The 15,076-nt window shown below is 56.9% G+C and overlaps 1 protein-coding gene across 1 annotated transcript in view; it reads left to right on the plus strand.

Moving 5' to 3' along the window:
* Nucleotides 1-15,076, plus strand: part of ASXL2 (ASXL transcriptional regulator 2) — a 101,334-nt gene that overhangs the window by 15,525 nt on the left and 70,733 nt on the right. The window contains exon 2 of the mRNA XM_065055405.1: nucleotides 5,135-5,217. Coding sequence (XP_064911477.1) covers nucleotides 5,135-5,217 — 83 coding nt within the window. The remainder of the gene's footprint in view (nucleotides 1-5,134; nucleotides 5,218-15,076) is intronic.

Here is a 15,076-nt window from a genome sequence, read left to right on the forward strand (position 1 = left end):
AAGACAGACCTGCTTGTTCCAGGGCTGCTTGGCAGGGGAGCTCCTGGCTGACCTCCTCTTGCAAGGACACTCGGTGGCCCCTGTTCCTTCACACACATTCATTTAAGTTAGTTTTGCCTGAATCTTCAGCTTCCCACCGCGTCTCCACGTGAACACCGTGTGTTTACGGAGTGCTGCAGAGGGAGCCGGAGGCGCGAGGGCTGCGCGTCTCGCTGCTGTCTGCCCCGCTGCGTCAGGGAGCCCGCAGTCCCACGTGATCCTGGCCCTTGCGCTTCTTCTCATGCTTTGAGGTTCTGAGGTTTCCCTTCTTTTCTGTCCAAGGGTTGAAGAAAGGAATAAAATCCAAAATGGGGAGGTTATCAGGTCTGTCTAGTATTGTGTGAGAAGATATCATCACAGTTTGAACTCTGTTAAACCAAAGGTGTAGTTCTATAACCAGGGTGCAGCTCAGAGGAGATCAATGTCCCACTGCTTGCAGGTCCGGTGGCCCAAGACGCCGACGTTTCTCTTCGCCGTGTTCGTTTGAACAGCACTGGCGCTGGCTGGTCTGCGTGTGTGACGTGCGGGTCGGCGTTCGGTGGATTCCCGGGGCAGGTGTGGCCGTGCCGGGCGCTGGTACGCACCGCACGTGTGCGGGCAGCGAGCTCCTCTTCCCTCCCTGGCTTTTACCGCTGTTGTGTTGCTGCTCGTGGCGTGGAGCCCCTGCTGCTCTGGGGCTTGGAGACTGTCGAGGCTTTAGATTGCGGGGTGGCAATAAAAGCTCCTCTCCCCCCTTCTCCCCTTCAGCCCCTCACTATACGCCTTCCACTCAGCACAGGCGATCGGGGGGGAAAGGAGGACAGAGAGAAGAGAGTTGGAAAAATTAACAGTGTTTTACTAATGCTACTAATAAGAATAGAGAAAATAGTACAAAATATACAAAACCAATCTTGGAAGTCTCAGCAACTGCAGAGCCGGCACCCGAAGTCCTGGACTGGACTCTGCAGCCAACCGGAGCTGGATTCAGTCTCTCAATGACCGCAGTTCGCAGGGACGACTCACAAGGTCCTCTCCTAATGTTGCCATAAGGAAAAGGGACGAGATCCTTGTGATCTCCCCCTTTTCTATGAAGTATCATGTGAATGGGATGTTACACTCAGTTGGTCAGTTTCTTGGTCACCTGTTTTGCGAGATGTCCATCCAACCTCACATTCCATTGCTGTGTTGATCAAAACATGTGTCTGGTTCTCCAGGAAAATGCAGCTAATATGAAGCTTGAGCTGACAGGCAAATTCACTAAAACAGAAACTTGTTTTTAACAAAACCAGGACAGAGACAAGGGCTGATCCTTGCCTTTGAAAACAGCCTAAAATGAGTGGAAAGCTTTGATGGAGAGATGGGATTGTGTTGGTTGGGGGTTAACCATGGCAGAAAACACATGCGGGCTACTCCCGATGCAGCCGACCCTTGATAATCAGGGTCAGAGGTTGGTTTGTGTGTGACTTCTGAACCCCTCCTGTTGCGCTTCGCTGTTGTCTTGTTGGTAGCAGGAACGTTTTCCCTGGGGGTGAGGAGGACGCTTGCTCCTGGCAGTCCCGTGTGGTACAGAGCCCTGGCGATGCCGCTTTGTGTGGGGACCGCGGGCTGCTGCTGTTCCTCCTCGGGCCGGGAACACGCCGGGCCGCGTGTCCAGAGCTCGGGGTCCTCGGGGTCCCGCTGGTCCCGGCTCAGCCCGGGAGCAGAGCGTGGGCTCGGAGCCCGCGTTCAGCGGGGCTGGGAGTGGAGAGATGGGCCTCAAAGCGATTTCTGTTGGCAAGTTTACTTTTATGGTACCTCTTGCCTTGAAACATCATCTACTTGGACGTTTCTCTGTTTTTATTGCACATTGCAGAATTACCCCTCTGTTCCCGTCTTTTCTTCCGAGATGTGAAATTAGGAAGCACCTCCTCTTGTGATGATCGTGTCTTCTTGGGCACGCGTGCAGGAGCCAGGAGAGCTGCGGGGCGCAACACAGCGGCTGCTGGAAAACAGAGCTAGCCGTGGTTTCGTTAGTAACGAGCCAATTGGAATATTTCAGCACCTGACACAGCGTAATTAGAGCATCAGTGACGCCGTCTCTAGTGTGTGGCGTTGCCTATGCCGGGCGCCTTTGCCTTGGGTTCGCCGTGGCCGATGCTGAGCACAGGACGCAGGTCTTTTATCAATCCCGACTCTTCATTTTAAAATGCCTCTCAAGTTCAGTTCTGTGGGGGGTAGTATTAGTTTATTTATTTACACACGGTAACTAAAAAAGGACTCAGGTGCAAGATCTGATATAGGATTAAACGGGCAGAAGACAGAGCAAAGAAGCCACTTAGGGTGTATGTATTTTTTTAAGAGTCTCTTTAACCTCCTTATAGCGGTTCTGGATCAGCTCGTGAGGCAGCAGGGGTTATTGCTGCGCCTCCCGCGTGAACGGCCCTGCTTATCCGAGCAGGGTGGCGCGGTGCTGAGCAGGGTGCTCGGAGCGTGAGGCTGTTGTTGGGCTGGTGCCGACGTCTCTGTCCCCAGGAGCCGGAGCTGGTGGTTCTATCAACCACCTCCGGAGGCTGCCCAGCACACATACTGGGGCCCTTGGGGCAGGAGTAGCTGGAGTTAACAAGACGGGCTTGTCCAGGCTATGTTTAAGTATCGGTGTGTTTCCCAAATCTTAGACCCTTCTCATGGTTTTGTTCTGTTTAAACCATAGCGAATTGCTTTAGATGAAATGGATCAGGTGTGTTTGGCATCCCGAAGCCTGTAGCCCATGCCCTGCTCCCGTGCGTGGATTAGCAGTGCGGCAGGGTTCATTTTCCCTCCTGGGATGTGCTCTGAGCTGGCAGATGCGGGGGTGTCTGTGGTCCCCATGGGACAGGACCAGCGGGTCCGCGGGCTCAGTCCTGCGGCCAGGCCTTCGTCCCAAGTCACAGGGAGCCGTTCACACTGAGACCCACACACGTTTCAGTCTGTACTTTTCTTTCTGGCCGTAACTTGCTTTGTTTTGTTGACTTGCAGCTTCATGTGCTGGTTTTTCCGGTGGTTTGGGGTGAAGGCAGCATGGGCATGTGAAGCTCTCTGAGATTTCTTCCCTTGTGTGTTTGTGTTCCCGTGCTCGGGTGGCAGCCCGAGGCCCCCTCTGGCTGCATAGCTGCTGAGGTGACGGGGTCCCGACATCCATGGCTGTTTCTGTTGTTTTAATAGTGTCTGTGCTGTCTAATCAAACTCATCTATCATAGTAATGTCTTGACAATAGATAATAACAAACGCTTGAGGAAAAGTCTTTAAGTGTGGAGCGACACGCCAGCCCCGTGCTCTCCCGGCTCCTTCGTGTGAAGTTCCTAAAGCCACGGTGTTGAATTTATTAACATTTTCCGTGAGTTTGCCACTTTTGGGCATTGTTTAGGGCTCACAAGAGCCCATGCCAAGTGGTTCACAGCCGGGATGGGAAACACCTCCCATGGATTTAACCCGGTCAGGAACTGAAAATCAGTGCTGATGCTTGACCTCAGTCCTGTTTTGATCGCTCGGGGATCGCTCTGGGTGACCGGGGCTGGAAGGGCCCCTGGAGCCTGACCGCTGCCGCCGCTCTGCCCAACGCGCCCGAGGTGGGACTTGTCGCCAGCGCGGCCGTGCAGTGAGCGTCAAGGGGAAAGCGATGCCGAGGAAGAAAGTGCACACAGACGTTTTAGTGTGTGAGAATTGCCCCAGAGTCCCCGTTAATGGCATCACGGCACTACTCCGTGCTCGCGTCTGTCGTGCTGGCTGCGATGAAAAGGTTGGCACCACGATGGAAGCTGAGATGGCCTGAGCTCTCCTCGCCCTCCGCGGGCCTTCCCGTGCAGACACGCTCCCAGATCGGCCCCTGGTAGTGGGATAGAGGCTTACCAACTCTTTGGCAATGCTGAGCAAGCTGAATTAGGTGCTGATACGAATCTAAAACCTGCAGTGATCTGGCTTAACGCTCTGCAACAACCTTAACTTTGTTTGGTTTCACTGCAGGTATCCTTAGTTGCAATATAGCTGGAAGCGAAGTGGAATGAGTGACTGAGGCTGACACCAGAGGGAGTGTGAATGAACTCTGCTCAAATCTGTTTTAAGCTCACCTTTTTGAACGCGCTGCTCGGCGGCTCCGGAGGCGGCAGCATGCAGGGCCGTGCTGGTCGGCGCTGAGCACGGAGCCTTGGCCACTCACCGCCCGCTTTAGGAGCAGCTTACAGGGCTGTGGGAGTCAGGCTTTGGCATAACTCAAGCAGGCGTTTTAACGTGACGGGGACATCAGCTGGGGCTTTGTTCCGCTGGGATAACGGGTGGTGTGGAGGGAACCAGCAGCTCTGCAGTTGTCGAATGGAGGAACCGAAACTGGGCATTTCCTTCTGCAGAGGCACTCGCGGGTTTTTATGCTTGCCAAACCGATGGGTGCTTTTCTGCTAAGTCAGAGCTCAGGGGCTGATGTGCTGGGCTTGGGTCAAAGCGGATGATTAAGAAGGAAACAAGGCATTTCCTGCCCATCCCCCCAGCACAAATATTGCTTAAAATATCCACGTGACGTCTGGTAGCGGCATCCTCCCTCGGGAGCCCTCGGCTCCCCTCTTGCTGCTGCGGGTCGCGCTGGCGCATTCCGGGCCTGTGCGAAGGGAGGCGAGCGGCTGGGTTTGGCTAGGCCGGGGTTACAGACCTTAAGCCTGGACTGTGTGCAGAGACTTTTCAAAGCATCCTAACAGTGTTAAAAAACCAAGTTTCCTGTAACTTAAGTACTGAGCGGTTTGGTAAGTATTAGTTTCTACTTTGCAAACAGTAAGGATTTGGGTTTTGGAAGTTTTACGTCTGAGAATTCCTGAATCATTCCCAAGTGAAGCCAACGGCTGTGAAGCCACAATCACCATAGAGCATTTAATTCACCAAGAAGTGTTACCTGCGGGCAGCGCGTTTGAAATGGAGTCTGGAGTTGCAGTAAGAGAAGTCGTCTGGCGAGTGTCGTAGAGCCGCGTTGCTCTCGCGCTCTCGGATGCCGGCCGGGCGCGAGGGCCGCGGGCCGCAGCTCCTCCTCGGTTTGCCCTTGAAATGCACTTCTCTGTGCGGTAGAACAGGAGTGAAAATGCCGATGAGTAACTTCCTCTCGATCTCTGTTCGCTTGCAGGTCCTGGAGAAGTATCCTAACACACCCATGAGCCATAAAGAGATCCTTCAGGTTATCCAGAAAGAAGGGCTGAAAGAAATCAGGTGAGTGAAGTACCCGTACCACTAAAACACATCCATACTTTGGTTCCGATTGATTCAGTTTACTGCTAACCCCATCTCATAGGTCTTTTTGGGACTAAAATGTGAAATACCTGCAGGATTGGAGTCTGGGTCCCATTTGCAAACAAGCTCTCAAGTCACTGGTACTTTTCATCAAGCAAGCTGGATCTTAAGTCAGACTTAATTTCTAGGGATGAGCTGGATGCCTCTTGTCTGCAGCTCTTGTATGAGCTAAGCTCGACCAGGTCAGCTAGTCCAGGCTCCAGGTACTGAAGGAAACTTAAATACCTTTTTTAATTTTTTTTTTTAAAGGTGAAATGAAAGAGGCCGAACAGTCGGTTTAGTGGCAGTGACCTAAACCAAACCCTAAAGCTATCCGGGAAATAGAAAAGCAGTCTTGCTTACAAATCCGTATACCGTGTTCCTCAGCATTCCTGGAGCAGAGCGTGGTTCTGCCGCGGAGGTGGTGCTGTGCCCCCAGGAGCAGACGGGGGGTCTGGGGCGCCGGGCTGGTACCGACTGCCTCGGGGAACCAGCTTGGCCCGGGGGCCGCGTCCCGAGCGGCCGGGACCCCAGCTTATCTCTGGAGTCACATCTGTATCCCAGAGGTGGGCAGGGGGAGCTGAGATAGGGAACAATTGTAACAATTGTCCGTGTGAAGTACAAACTATTTACACTCCTCTTTTTTGAGAGCCAAAAGGTCTGGGTGTGGCAGTTTGTGTGTGTTGGAGGGGAACAGCCATCCTGGGGCTGAGTGCGTCGTGTTCGGCACGTTGCTGGGTTCACACAGCAATCCACCTGCTTTGGCAGGAACGGTTGAGGCCCAAGTGTAGGAATTCTGCTCTCAGTAGCAAGATCTTCCACTCGAGCTGAGCTCAGTGCGAGGGTGGCTTGCTGCTTGGACATGTCAGTTGATCGAAAAGTAAGGAACCCAAATACAGTGATTTAGCTCGTCAGGAGGTGCCAAAAGCAGGTTAATCCCTGCCCTGAGCGTGCACTGTGCTTTGGGCAGCACCAGCATGGAAGGCTGGGCTGTCCCGGGACAGCTCCAGCTCTGTGTCAGGCGCTGTGGATCATCAGGATCAGTCCATGGAAGGCTGGGCTGTCCCGGGACAGCTCCAGCTCTGTGTCAGGTGCTGTGGATCACCGGGAGCAGGTGTGTGAACAGTGGCCGTGCATCTGCTGCGGCTGCGTTCCCGAGGACCAGCACACCTGTCCCACCGCTGGTCTCACTGGTGCCGTTTGGCCGGGAGCCTTTGCAGCGATGCGCAGCGTTCTCTTGAGCTGAGCTGTTGCAGGAGCCCAGATGTGCCATCGAAGGCCCAGGCTCTGGCTGGCCAGGCCGCGTTTTTGACCAGACAGCCGGCAAAAAGACTCAGAACAGCAATGCCGTGGTGCCTTATGGTCCTTGTCAAGCTCGAGTCCCGTTAGAGCTGATCTGGGGATTTAGCCCGAGCTGGTGGTGAGTTGTTTTCCTGTCCAAAACGCTGCTGAGCATCAGGACAGCGTGGACTCCTCAGTGCCTTAAATCCCAGAAGACGTTGGTGGGAGCAGTGGGGTGTGAAGCTCAGTTTCTTTAGCTCAGTGATCCACCTTAGCGACTCGTGGCTGCTGTGCCGTGTCTCCCCCTTCGGTGTCAGGTCGATGTTGCGTTATTTCACCGTTATTTAGGTGAAGGCCTGGAGGATTGCCGGTCCCTAGTGCGGCTCCAGGCTGCCCCGCTGGGCTTTCCTTTCAGCGTGTGTCGAGGTCTTGAGTTGTTGCTCAGCGCAGTTTGCTTTTAATGAAGGAAACCGGCAGTTTTTGGATAGTCTTTGACAGAGTCTTGAAGCTGTTTTGGTTGTGCCGCTGTGGAGGGTTTGGCATCGCAGGGAGCAGATCGGTGCAGGCGGGAGCCGCTCGCTGCTGTCTGCAGGACAAACGGACAGTTTGGACACGGTTTGGTCTTTCTGAAGACTTTTATCTTTTTGTAGTAGCAGTACAAAAACCTCGGGTGAGAACGGCTCATTATCTTACCTGCCTTTATAGTTTGATCCTTGTACTCAAATGATGAGGTTTTCAAAGGTGTCGGTGTCAGTTTTGGAGATCCACGGCATCCCGAAGCCAGAACTGTTAGCTTTTGTGTGACCTGCCGTCCCCATTTCCTCTGCTTGCCTGCCTTGCCTGGCCGCCCTGGTCCCCTGGACCCTTTCCTGCCTGCAGGCTGCGAAACAAAGCCCGTGTGGATAGACACCCGGCGAACTGGCAGCTTAAACCATGTCTGGTTCTGGGCTTTGCTTGGAGAAGAGCTTTGTGAAATCAAAACGGTTCGCTTGTCGTTGGATTTCATTGATCCCCTCGGGCACGTTGGAATCAGCACGAGCGTCGCTGAGGAGCTGCTGTCTTGGGAGATATCTGCCCTTGCCTTTTTCTTACTAGCCATTGGATCTGTGGAGGGGACAGTGTCAAACGCTGTGCCAGCCTGTGAACCTCTGGCCCCGCACAGTGATTTTTGCCGTTGGCACTAATTAAGCAATGAAGCACACGCGAGCGTTGGCTCAGTGTCAGTGAGAGCTGACACTGGACGTGGTATCTGGCTACTTTTTGAGTATCCATGGAACGTGTAGCACAAGGGAAGCCCGCTGAGCTGCCCGCCCCGCAGCCTTGGCTCCAGCTGCTTTCTTCACTCTTTCCCCGTATTCCTCCTCCCTTTGCTGGCTGGAAATCAGGAGCCCGCTGTATTTCTGTAGGCTTTTGTTCCACCTTTTAGACGTTCTTGCCCAATATACAGAATTACCGTGATAGAATATTTGATAGTCCATTTGATTTCCTGTGGAGTAAGCATGTCCGGAGTTTTGCCTTCATCCTTGATGTCTACAGTCAAAACGATGCGGCACCATTTTTGCTGTGTGGCCTGCTTGCTGCCTCCTTTTGCTGAAGATCTGTGCACGGGCACCTCAGGGTTGTGCTGGACAAAAGGTGTTTTCGTGATGAGCTGTTGCCGAGAGCTCCGATGCTGAGCGAGGAGGCGTGCGCAGGTCAGGCAGCGCTCGTGGTGTCGCGCTTAGAACGGGCTCAGGCCCTGGGTGAGCTCAGCCTTAGTGTCTGCTCGTTCCTCTGGCCAGACAGGACAGGACGGGGCCGACAGGACCTGCGGCAGGCCCGGCTGGGCACGCGGCTCCTCCAGTGCAAATACACAAATACAATACAAATACACACCAATGGGGTATTTTCTTGTGGCAGAGACTGTCGTGGCAGCATCGTCACGTCTGACACGCAGGCTTTTCAGTGCCTGCGTTGTGTGGATCCGCCGGGCAGCCCTGTCCGTCTGTCCCCCCCGTGTCTGTGCAGCCTTCTCTGAAGGGCTCTGCTCGTGTCCGGAGCAGGACGAGTTGTCGGGTGGCCGCGGCTGAGCCGGCGCTGCGGGGCGGCAGCAGGACGAGTTGTCGGGTGGCCGCGGCTGAGCCGGCGCTGCGGGGCGGCAGGACGAGTTGTCGGGTGGCCGCGGCTGAGCCGGCGCTGCGGGGCGGCAGCAGGACGAGTTGTCGGGTGGCCGCGGCTGAGCCGGTGCTGCGGGGCGGCAGGACGAGTTGTTCGGTGGCCGCGGCTGAGCCGGTGCTGCGGGGCGGCAGCAGGACGAGTTGTCGGGTGGCCGCGGCTGAGCCGGCGCTGCGGGGCCGCGGCTGAGCCGGCGCTGCGGGGCGGCAGGACGAGTTGTCGGGTGGTCGTGGCTGAGCCGGCGCTGTGGGGCGGCAGCAGGACGAGTTGTCGGGTGGCCGCGGCTGAGCCGGTGCTGCGGGGCGGCAGGACGAGTTGTCCGGTGGCCGCGGCTGAGCCGGTGCTGCGGGGCGGCAGCAGGACGAGTTGTCGGGTGGCCGCGGCTGAGCCGGCGCTGCGGGGCCGCGGCTGAGCCGGCGCTGCGGGGCGGCAGGACGAGTTGTCGGGTGGTCGTGGCTGAGCCGGCGCTGCGGGGCGGCAGGACGAGTTGTCGGGTGGCCGCGGCTGAGCCGGTGCTGCGGGGCGGCAGGACGAGTTGTTCGGTGGCCGCGGCTGAGCCGGCGCTGCGGGGCGGCAGGACAAGTTGTTCGGTGGCCGCGGCTGAGCCGGTGCTGCGGGGCCGCGGCTGAGCCGGCGCTGCGGGGCGGCAGGACAAGTTGTTCGGTGGCCGCGGCTGAGCCGGTGCTGCGGGGCCGCGGCTGAGCCGGCGCTGCGGGGCGGCAGGACAAGTTGTTCGGTGGCCGCGGCTGAGCCGGTGCTGCGGGGCCGCGGCTGAGCCGGCGCTGCGGGGCGGCAGGAGGTGCGGAAGGAGTGGATCCTGCAGCCGTCGTCCTTCCCCCGGGGCGGCGGGCAGTGCCCTTGGCACGCTTGGTTTGCAGTGCTGGCTTATTCAAACAGAGCTTTTCACAGCTTCCGAAAATAACGTGTCTGCTGACATTTGATGGTGATGTCCCACGGTGGGCGGCCAGGTACCCACTGTTCGCCAGATCACCACCGTGCTGTGTCTGGGGCGGGTGGAACTGCTCCCGGCTCTGGCAGCCCCTGTTATCCCCAGCAGAACCTCTCCTGCCTCAGCTCTTTGTACACCAGGACATTTAGAAGCTGCTGCTTCTGAAACCGCTTTTCATAAGCTGCTGGATGCGTTTCTGGTGAGCGTTCACTTCTGTCACCCGGAGCCAGGCTCTCCGTGGGGCTCACAGCGCTGGACTGAGGGGCAACGGACACACACTGCGAGCTGGGAAATTCTGGTTAGGTATGAGAGGAAACTTCTTTTCACCGTAAGGGTGCTGGAACACCAGAGCAGGACTCATGGAGATGGTCAGAGCTGGACCGAGGTACCTGCTGCAGCCGCTCCTGCCTTGGTGGGAGGTTGGGCTGGTGGCCTTGGCAGGTTCCTGGCCATGGCAATGGCTCTGGGGTGGGGGCCCAGCCCCAGGGCCTTAGCAAAGTGGCCTTTGGCTGCGGTGCCAACCTCCAGCAGGCGTTTTTGTGGCCACGGAGCTCGGCTGAAAGGGCTGCCGCTCGATGTGCGGCTGGGGCAGGGGCGTCCAACCGCTCGCTCTCTTCATACAGGACACCTTTGGCTTTCCCAGCTCCCAGGGTGTGAAGTTGCAGGTGCTGAGCTGTCTGGGAAGGTGCTGAGCTGTCTGGGAAGGTGCTGAGCTGGCTGTCAGATAACAACACATTCTCCAATCCACAGCTGCTGTAAAGGTGCCCTCCAGGTGAGCTGGAGCAGCTGTGCGTGTCTCTCGGGTTTGATGCTGGTGACGCTGAGCGTGGACGGGGCTGCACGGGGCACCTGTGCTGCTCGTTTAAGAACCAGCACGCTCGGGTTGCCCCCAGTCTCTCTAGTTTATCTCTGTTCGTTCTGCTGGAAGATGGGACCGAGGTGTCCGTGAAGGTGTTGGTGACCTCCTGGGCCGTCCCCGGCAGCGCGGGCTCTGGGCTCTTTCCCGCTGCTCCGCTCAGGAGGGCACGGGCTGGAAGCGGCTGCCTCGGGGCCAGCCTGGCCCCACGTGCCCGTTGGTTCCAGACTCATCTGCAGCCTCGCTCCGTTAATTACCGAAAGCCTCCAGGAAAGGGGCTGGCAGCAGGAAATGCTGCTGCGGTCCTTGCGGTTTTTTCCCTTGAGTCAGCTGGAAGTTGGATTTGTTCTTTTCTGGAGCAAACAAAGAGTTACCAACTCACATGAGTAACTAAGACCAGCAGGACAGGGTGTTCTCTGTGAGACCTTCGTGATGTCTTGGTGTCGAAGTGGGATTTGTGTGTGAAGTCTCTGCTGTCAAGTGCAGGTTAGAGCTATTTTTGGCCGAACGGCTGTCAAGGGTTGGTCATAGCGACAGTTACACATTAATATTTGACGAGGCCAGCGGTATTTTGGGTGAGTTGTCTCTTTTGGCCACTCGTGAGTCTCCTCCTGTTCAGGATTTTCTGCACTGGGCAGGGGCTCCTGATGGGGACTTTGCCTCAAGCGAGGAAAAGCTGGAGGTGCAGCCTGTGGCCCTTGGCCCCCCCCAGCCCCAGGGCCCTTGTGCTGTGGTTCCGTGTCCCCAGCCTGTGTCTGCAGACGGTGCCCACCCTGCATGGGCAGCCTGGTTTCATCGGGGCATGGGACGGTTTGTGTTGAAGGACCTTCCCAGCCCCCCAGTCCCCCCTGCCATGACAGGGACATCTTCACCAGCTCAGGGTGCTCAGAGCCCCGTCCAGCCCGGCCTGGGATGTCTCCAGGGATGGTTCATCCACCACCCCTCTGCCCAACCTGGGCCAGGCTCTCACCACCCTCAGCACAAACAATTTCTGCATCATGTCCGGCCTGAATCTCCCTCCTTTAGTTTAAACCATCACCCCTTGTCCTGTCACAACAGGCCCTGCTCAAAAGTCTGTCCCCATCTTTCTTCTCAGCCCCTTTTAAGCACTGAAAGGCCTCACTCAGGTGTCCCCGGAGCTTCTGTTCTCCAGCTGAACCCCCCAGCTCTCTCACCTGTCCCCAGCAGAGCTGTTCCAGCCTCGGGTCATTCCTGGGGCTGCTCTGGCCCCTCTCCAGCAGCTCCGTGTGTGTCTGTGCTGAGGACCCAGAGCTGGACCAGCACTGCAGGGGGTCTCAGCAGAGCGGGGCAGAGGGGCAGGATCCCCCAAACCTGCTGCTCCCGGGGCTGGGGACGCAGCCCAGGACACGGGTGGGTTCTGGGCTGCCAGCGCACATGGCCAGGCCATGGCCGATCGGTCACCCGGCACCCCAAGTCCTTCTCCTGGGGCTGCTCCCCATCCTCCATCCAGCCTGGACCGACACCGGGGTTGCCCCGACCCAGGGGCAGGACCTTGGCTTGGCCGTGTTGAACCTCATGATGTTCTCATGGCCCCACTGCTCCAGCTTGCCCAGGTCCCTCTGGATGGATCCCATCCCTGCCCCACTTCACATGGTGTCACTCCAGCCATGCTGAGCTGTGCTCCCCATCGGTCCAGCACACAGAGCCCATCCTGCAGGGTCCCCAGCTCTGGCTGTGCTCCCCATCGGTCCAGCACACAGAGCCCATCCTGCAGGGTCCCCAGCTCTGGCTGTGCTCCCCATCGGTCCAGCACACAGAGCCCATCCTGCAGGGTCCCCAGCTCTGGCTGTGCTCCCCATCGGTCCAGCACACAGAGCCCATCCTGCAGGGTCCCCAGCTCTGGCTGTGCTCCCCATCGGTCCAGCACACAGAGCCCATCCTGCAGGGTCCCCAGCTCTGGCTGTGCTCCCCATCGGTCCAGCACACAGAGCCCATCCTGCAGGGTCCCCAGCTCTGGCTGTGCTCCCCATCGGTCCAGCACACAGAGCCCATCCTGCAGGGTCCCCGGCTCTGGCTGTGCTCCCCATCGGTCCAGCACACAGAGCCCATCCTGCAGGGTCCCCAGCTCTGGCTGTGCTCCCCATCGGTCCAGCACACAGAGCCCATCCTGCAGGGTCCCTGGCTCTGCAGCCCCTCACAGCCTCTTCTCCCCCATTACCCTTCGTTCAGCTCCAAGTTGACATACCGAGGGTTTCTGTGCCGCGTGCCGTCTGTGCAGAAGCATGGCGATAAGTCAGTGGGTGCCAGAAATACACGTAAGGGGAAATGTTGGTTTAAAAAATAATAGTTCGAAGAGAATGGTTATAGAGGGAGATCATGTTGTTACCATTAGCAGGGAGCACTAAATGCATTTATTTTACATAGGACAGACTCTGACTAGGTGACTCTTTCCATGTCCCTTATAGAGAGGTTCAAATCCATGACTAATATAACATTCCACTTCTTTGATCCTGTCCCAGACTGTGCTCGTAGCCCTTTTTGCTGTCTCCTCAAAATAAAATTGCACATCACTTCTGTCCTGTGTGCAGTATATTAGCTGTTGCAAGGGGAAATGGGGCTGTGAGAGATGCTCTGGTGGTGAACTGCGGGAGCCTGACAGGCCCACGCTCTTCTAGGAAACACCAGAGCCACGGTCTCAAAATATACCTGCATTCAGGATTTATCCTCACTGAGAGCTGGCTTGTGGTTCTGTAGCAGAAATATGAAGGGGGGGATCTTAAATACTTAGAAATTTCCGCTGTGTGCCCCAAAAGCCTTAGGGGCAGGTGCTTGTATCTGGGTTCCTCCTCTAAATGAGCACGCGCTGGTTTCCGCGCAGTCCCTGGGGCCGCGAGCGGCGCTGGTCGCTGGGGGTGCCCGGGGGGTGCCCAGGGGGAGCAATGTGGGGCTGCAACCCTGGGCGCCGGTTCCACCGGGGAACCCGGCCGGGGCGGGCAGATGAGCTCTCTGAGGGGTTTGGGCTTGTCCAGGGCTCGGACTGTGCTCGTGTTCCACGGGCCGCTTCACTTGGCATCATAGACTGGTAATTTAAACGAGAAACAAGTCCGGTTTTGGCGTGTTATCACATCTCCAGGCTGATCCGATCCCCTTGGCCCCGTGTCCGCGGCTCCATCCGCGCTCCCCGTGTTCCCACCTTGCACTCTGTGTGCTGGTGGGTTAGAGTTGGGTTTATAGCACAAACACGTCACCTGCCCCCGGTCCCGCTCCTGTGGAAATACAGAAGCGAGGCCGGTGGTGTGTCACTTGGCGTTACTAATTACCCGCGGAGGTGGCGCTTAGAGGTTCGTTAGCCGGCGAAGGCTGGAGACGCGGCCCTGGGGCTGGCGGCTGCACGGCAGCCGCTTTGGAGAGCGCCTGGAAGAGTGTCCATCCTGCTGCCCGTCCTGTGTGACGGGACCTGGTCGCAGTGTTAGTGCGGGTCTGCCCCAACCTCTAAACCGCGGTTCTGGTGGCCGGGGGGGGCTCTGTTAATGCTCAGCCAATTGTTGTGCTCCAGTTTTTAAAGGGGTGTTTCTCTCCTTTTTTTGGGTTGCACTCCAACTCCAGAAGGTAAGAACCACTGCTGATTGTTGTGAAGCTGCTCCTCTCCGCTAACCCACGCTGCAAAGCTTCCTTACAAGAGCACCTGCTTGTTTGGCGCAGCCGTAGCCCCGGTGCTGGCGCTTCTGCTCCCTGCCCGTCCCCGCATGTGTTTGCATTGGCGCTGCGATGCAAACCCCGGTGTGCGCGTGTGTGATGTCTGGGGCTCGGGGACAGCGGCACGCCCTGTCCCCGGCACCCCTGTCCCCACCTCGGGCTCGCTTTGCATGGCCTGTTCTTGTGCGGCTTCTGCCAGTGCGGGTTGGGCTTTACAGCGTTCAACGTGTGAAACCAGCTGCTTTTCTGAACCGTCAATGTGTTTAACAAGCTCGGAGTTGATTCCGCTCACGTGAACGTGTTTAACAAGCTCGGAGTTGATTCCACTCATGTGAATGTGTTTAACAAGCTCGGAGTTGATTCCGCTCACGTGAACGTGTTTAACAAGCTCGGAGTTGATTCCGCTCACGTGAACGTGTTTAACAAGCTCGGAGTTGATTCCGCTCACGTGAACGTGTTTAACAAGCTCGGAGTTGATTCCGCTCACGTGAACGTGTTTAACAAGCTCGGAGTTGCCTCCGCGGTGTCTGCTCACAGTTCCTCTGCTCTGATACTCCTGTAGATCTGAAATTATTCATTTTCAAAACCATCGTATTTTAACATACTAATAAACAGCTGTTTGTGTGAATGTCTGGTTCAGATGGCAGGTGGGGAAGAAGGGGATGCTCAAAAAACCCCCGATGGGGCAAACCCCCTCACTCCTAAACCCGGTTCAGTTCACTGGGGCGTTTTTACCCCGTTACCCCGCGGTGCGGTGCCGACGTGAGATGAAGACGCTCGCTGTTAGATGCACTTTATATTAAGCTTCTGTCTAGAGCAGAAGACAAAGGGTTTGAAATGCCGTGATTTAAGGATGGCTTAAATTTGACGTTCTCAGAAGGAAAGTTGGGTATGTACGCGTG

The sequence above is a fragment of the Columba livia genome, chromosome 3 (genome assembly GCF_036013475.1).
Source record: "Columba livia isolate bColLiv1 breed racing homer chromosome 3, bColLiv1.pat.W.v2, whole genome shotgun sequence".
In the NCBI taxonomy this organism is placed as follows: Eukaryota; Metazoa; Chordata; class Aves; order Columbiformes; family Columbidae; genus Columba; species Columba livia.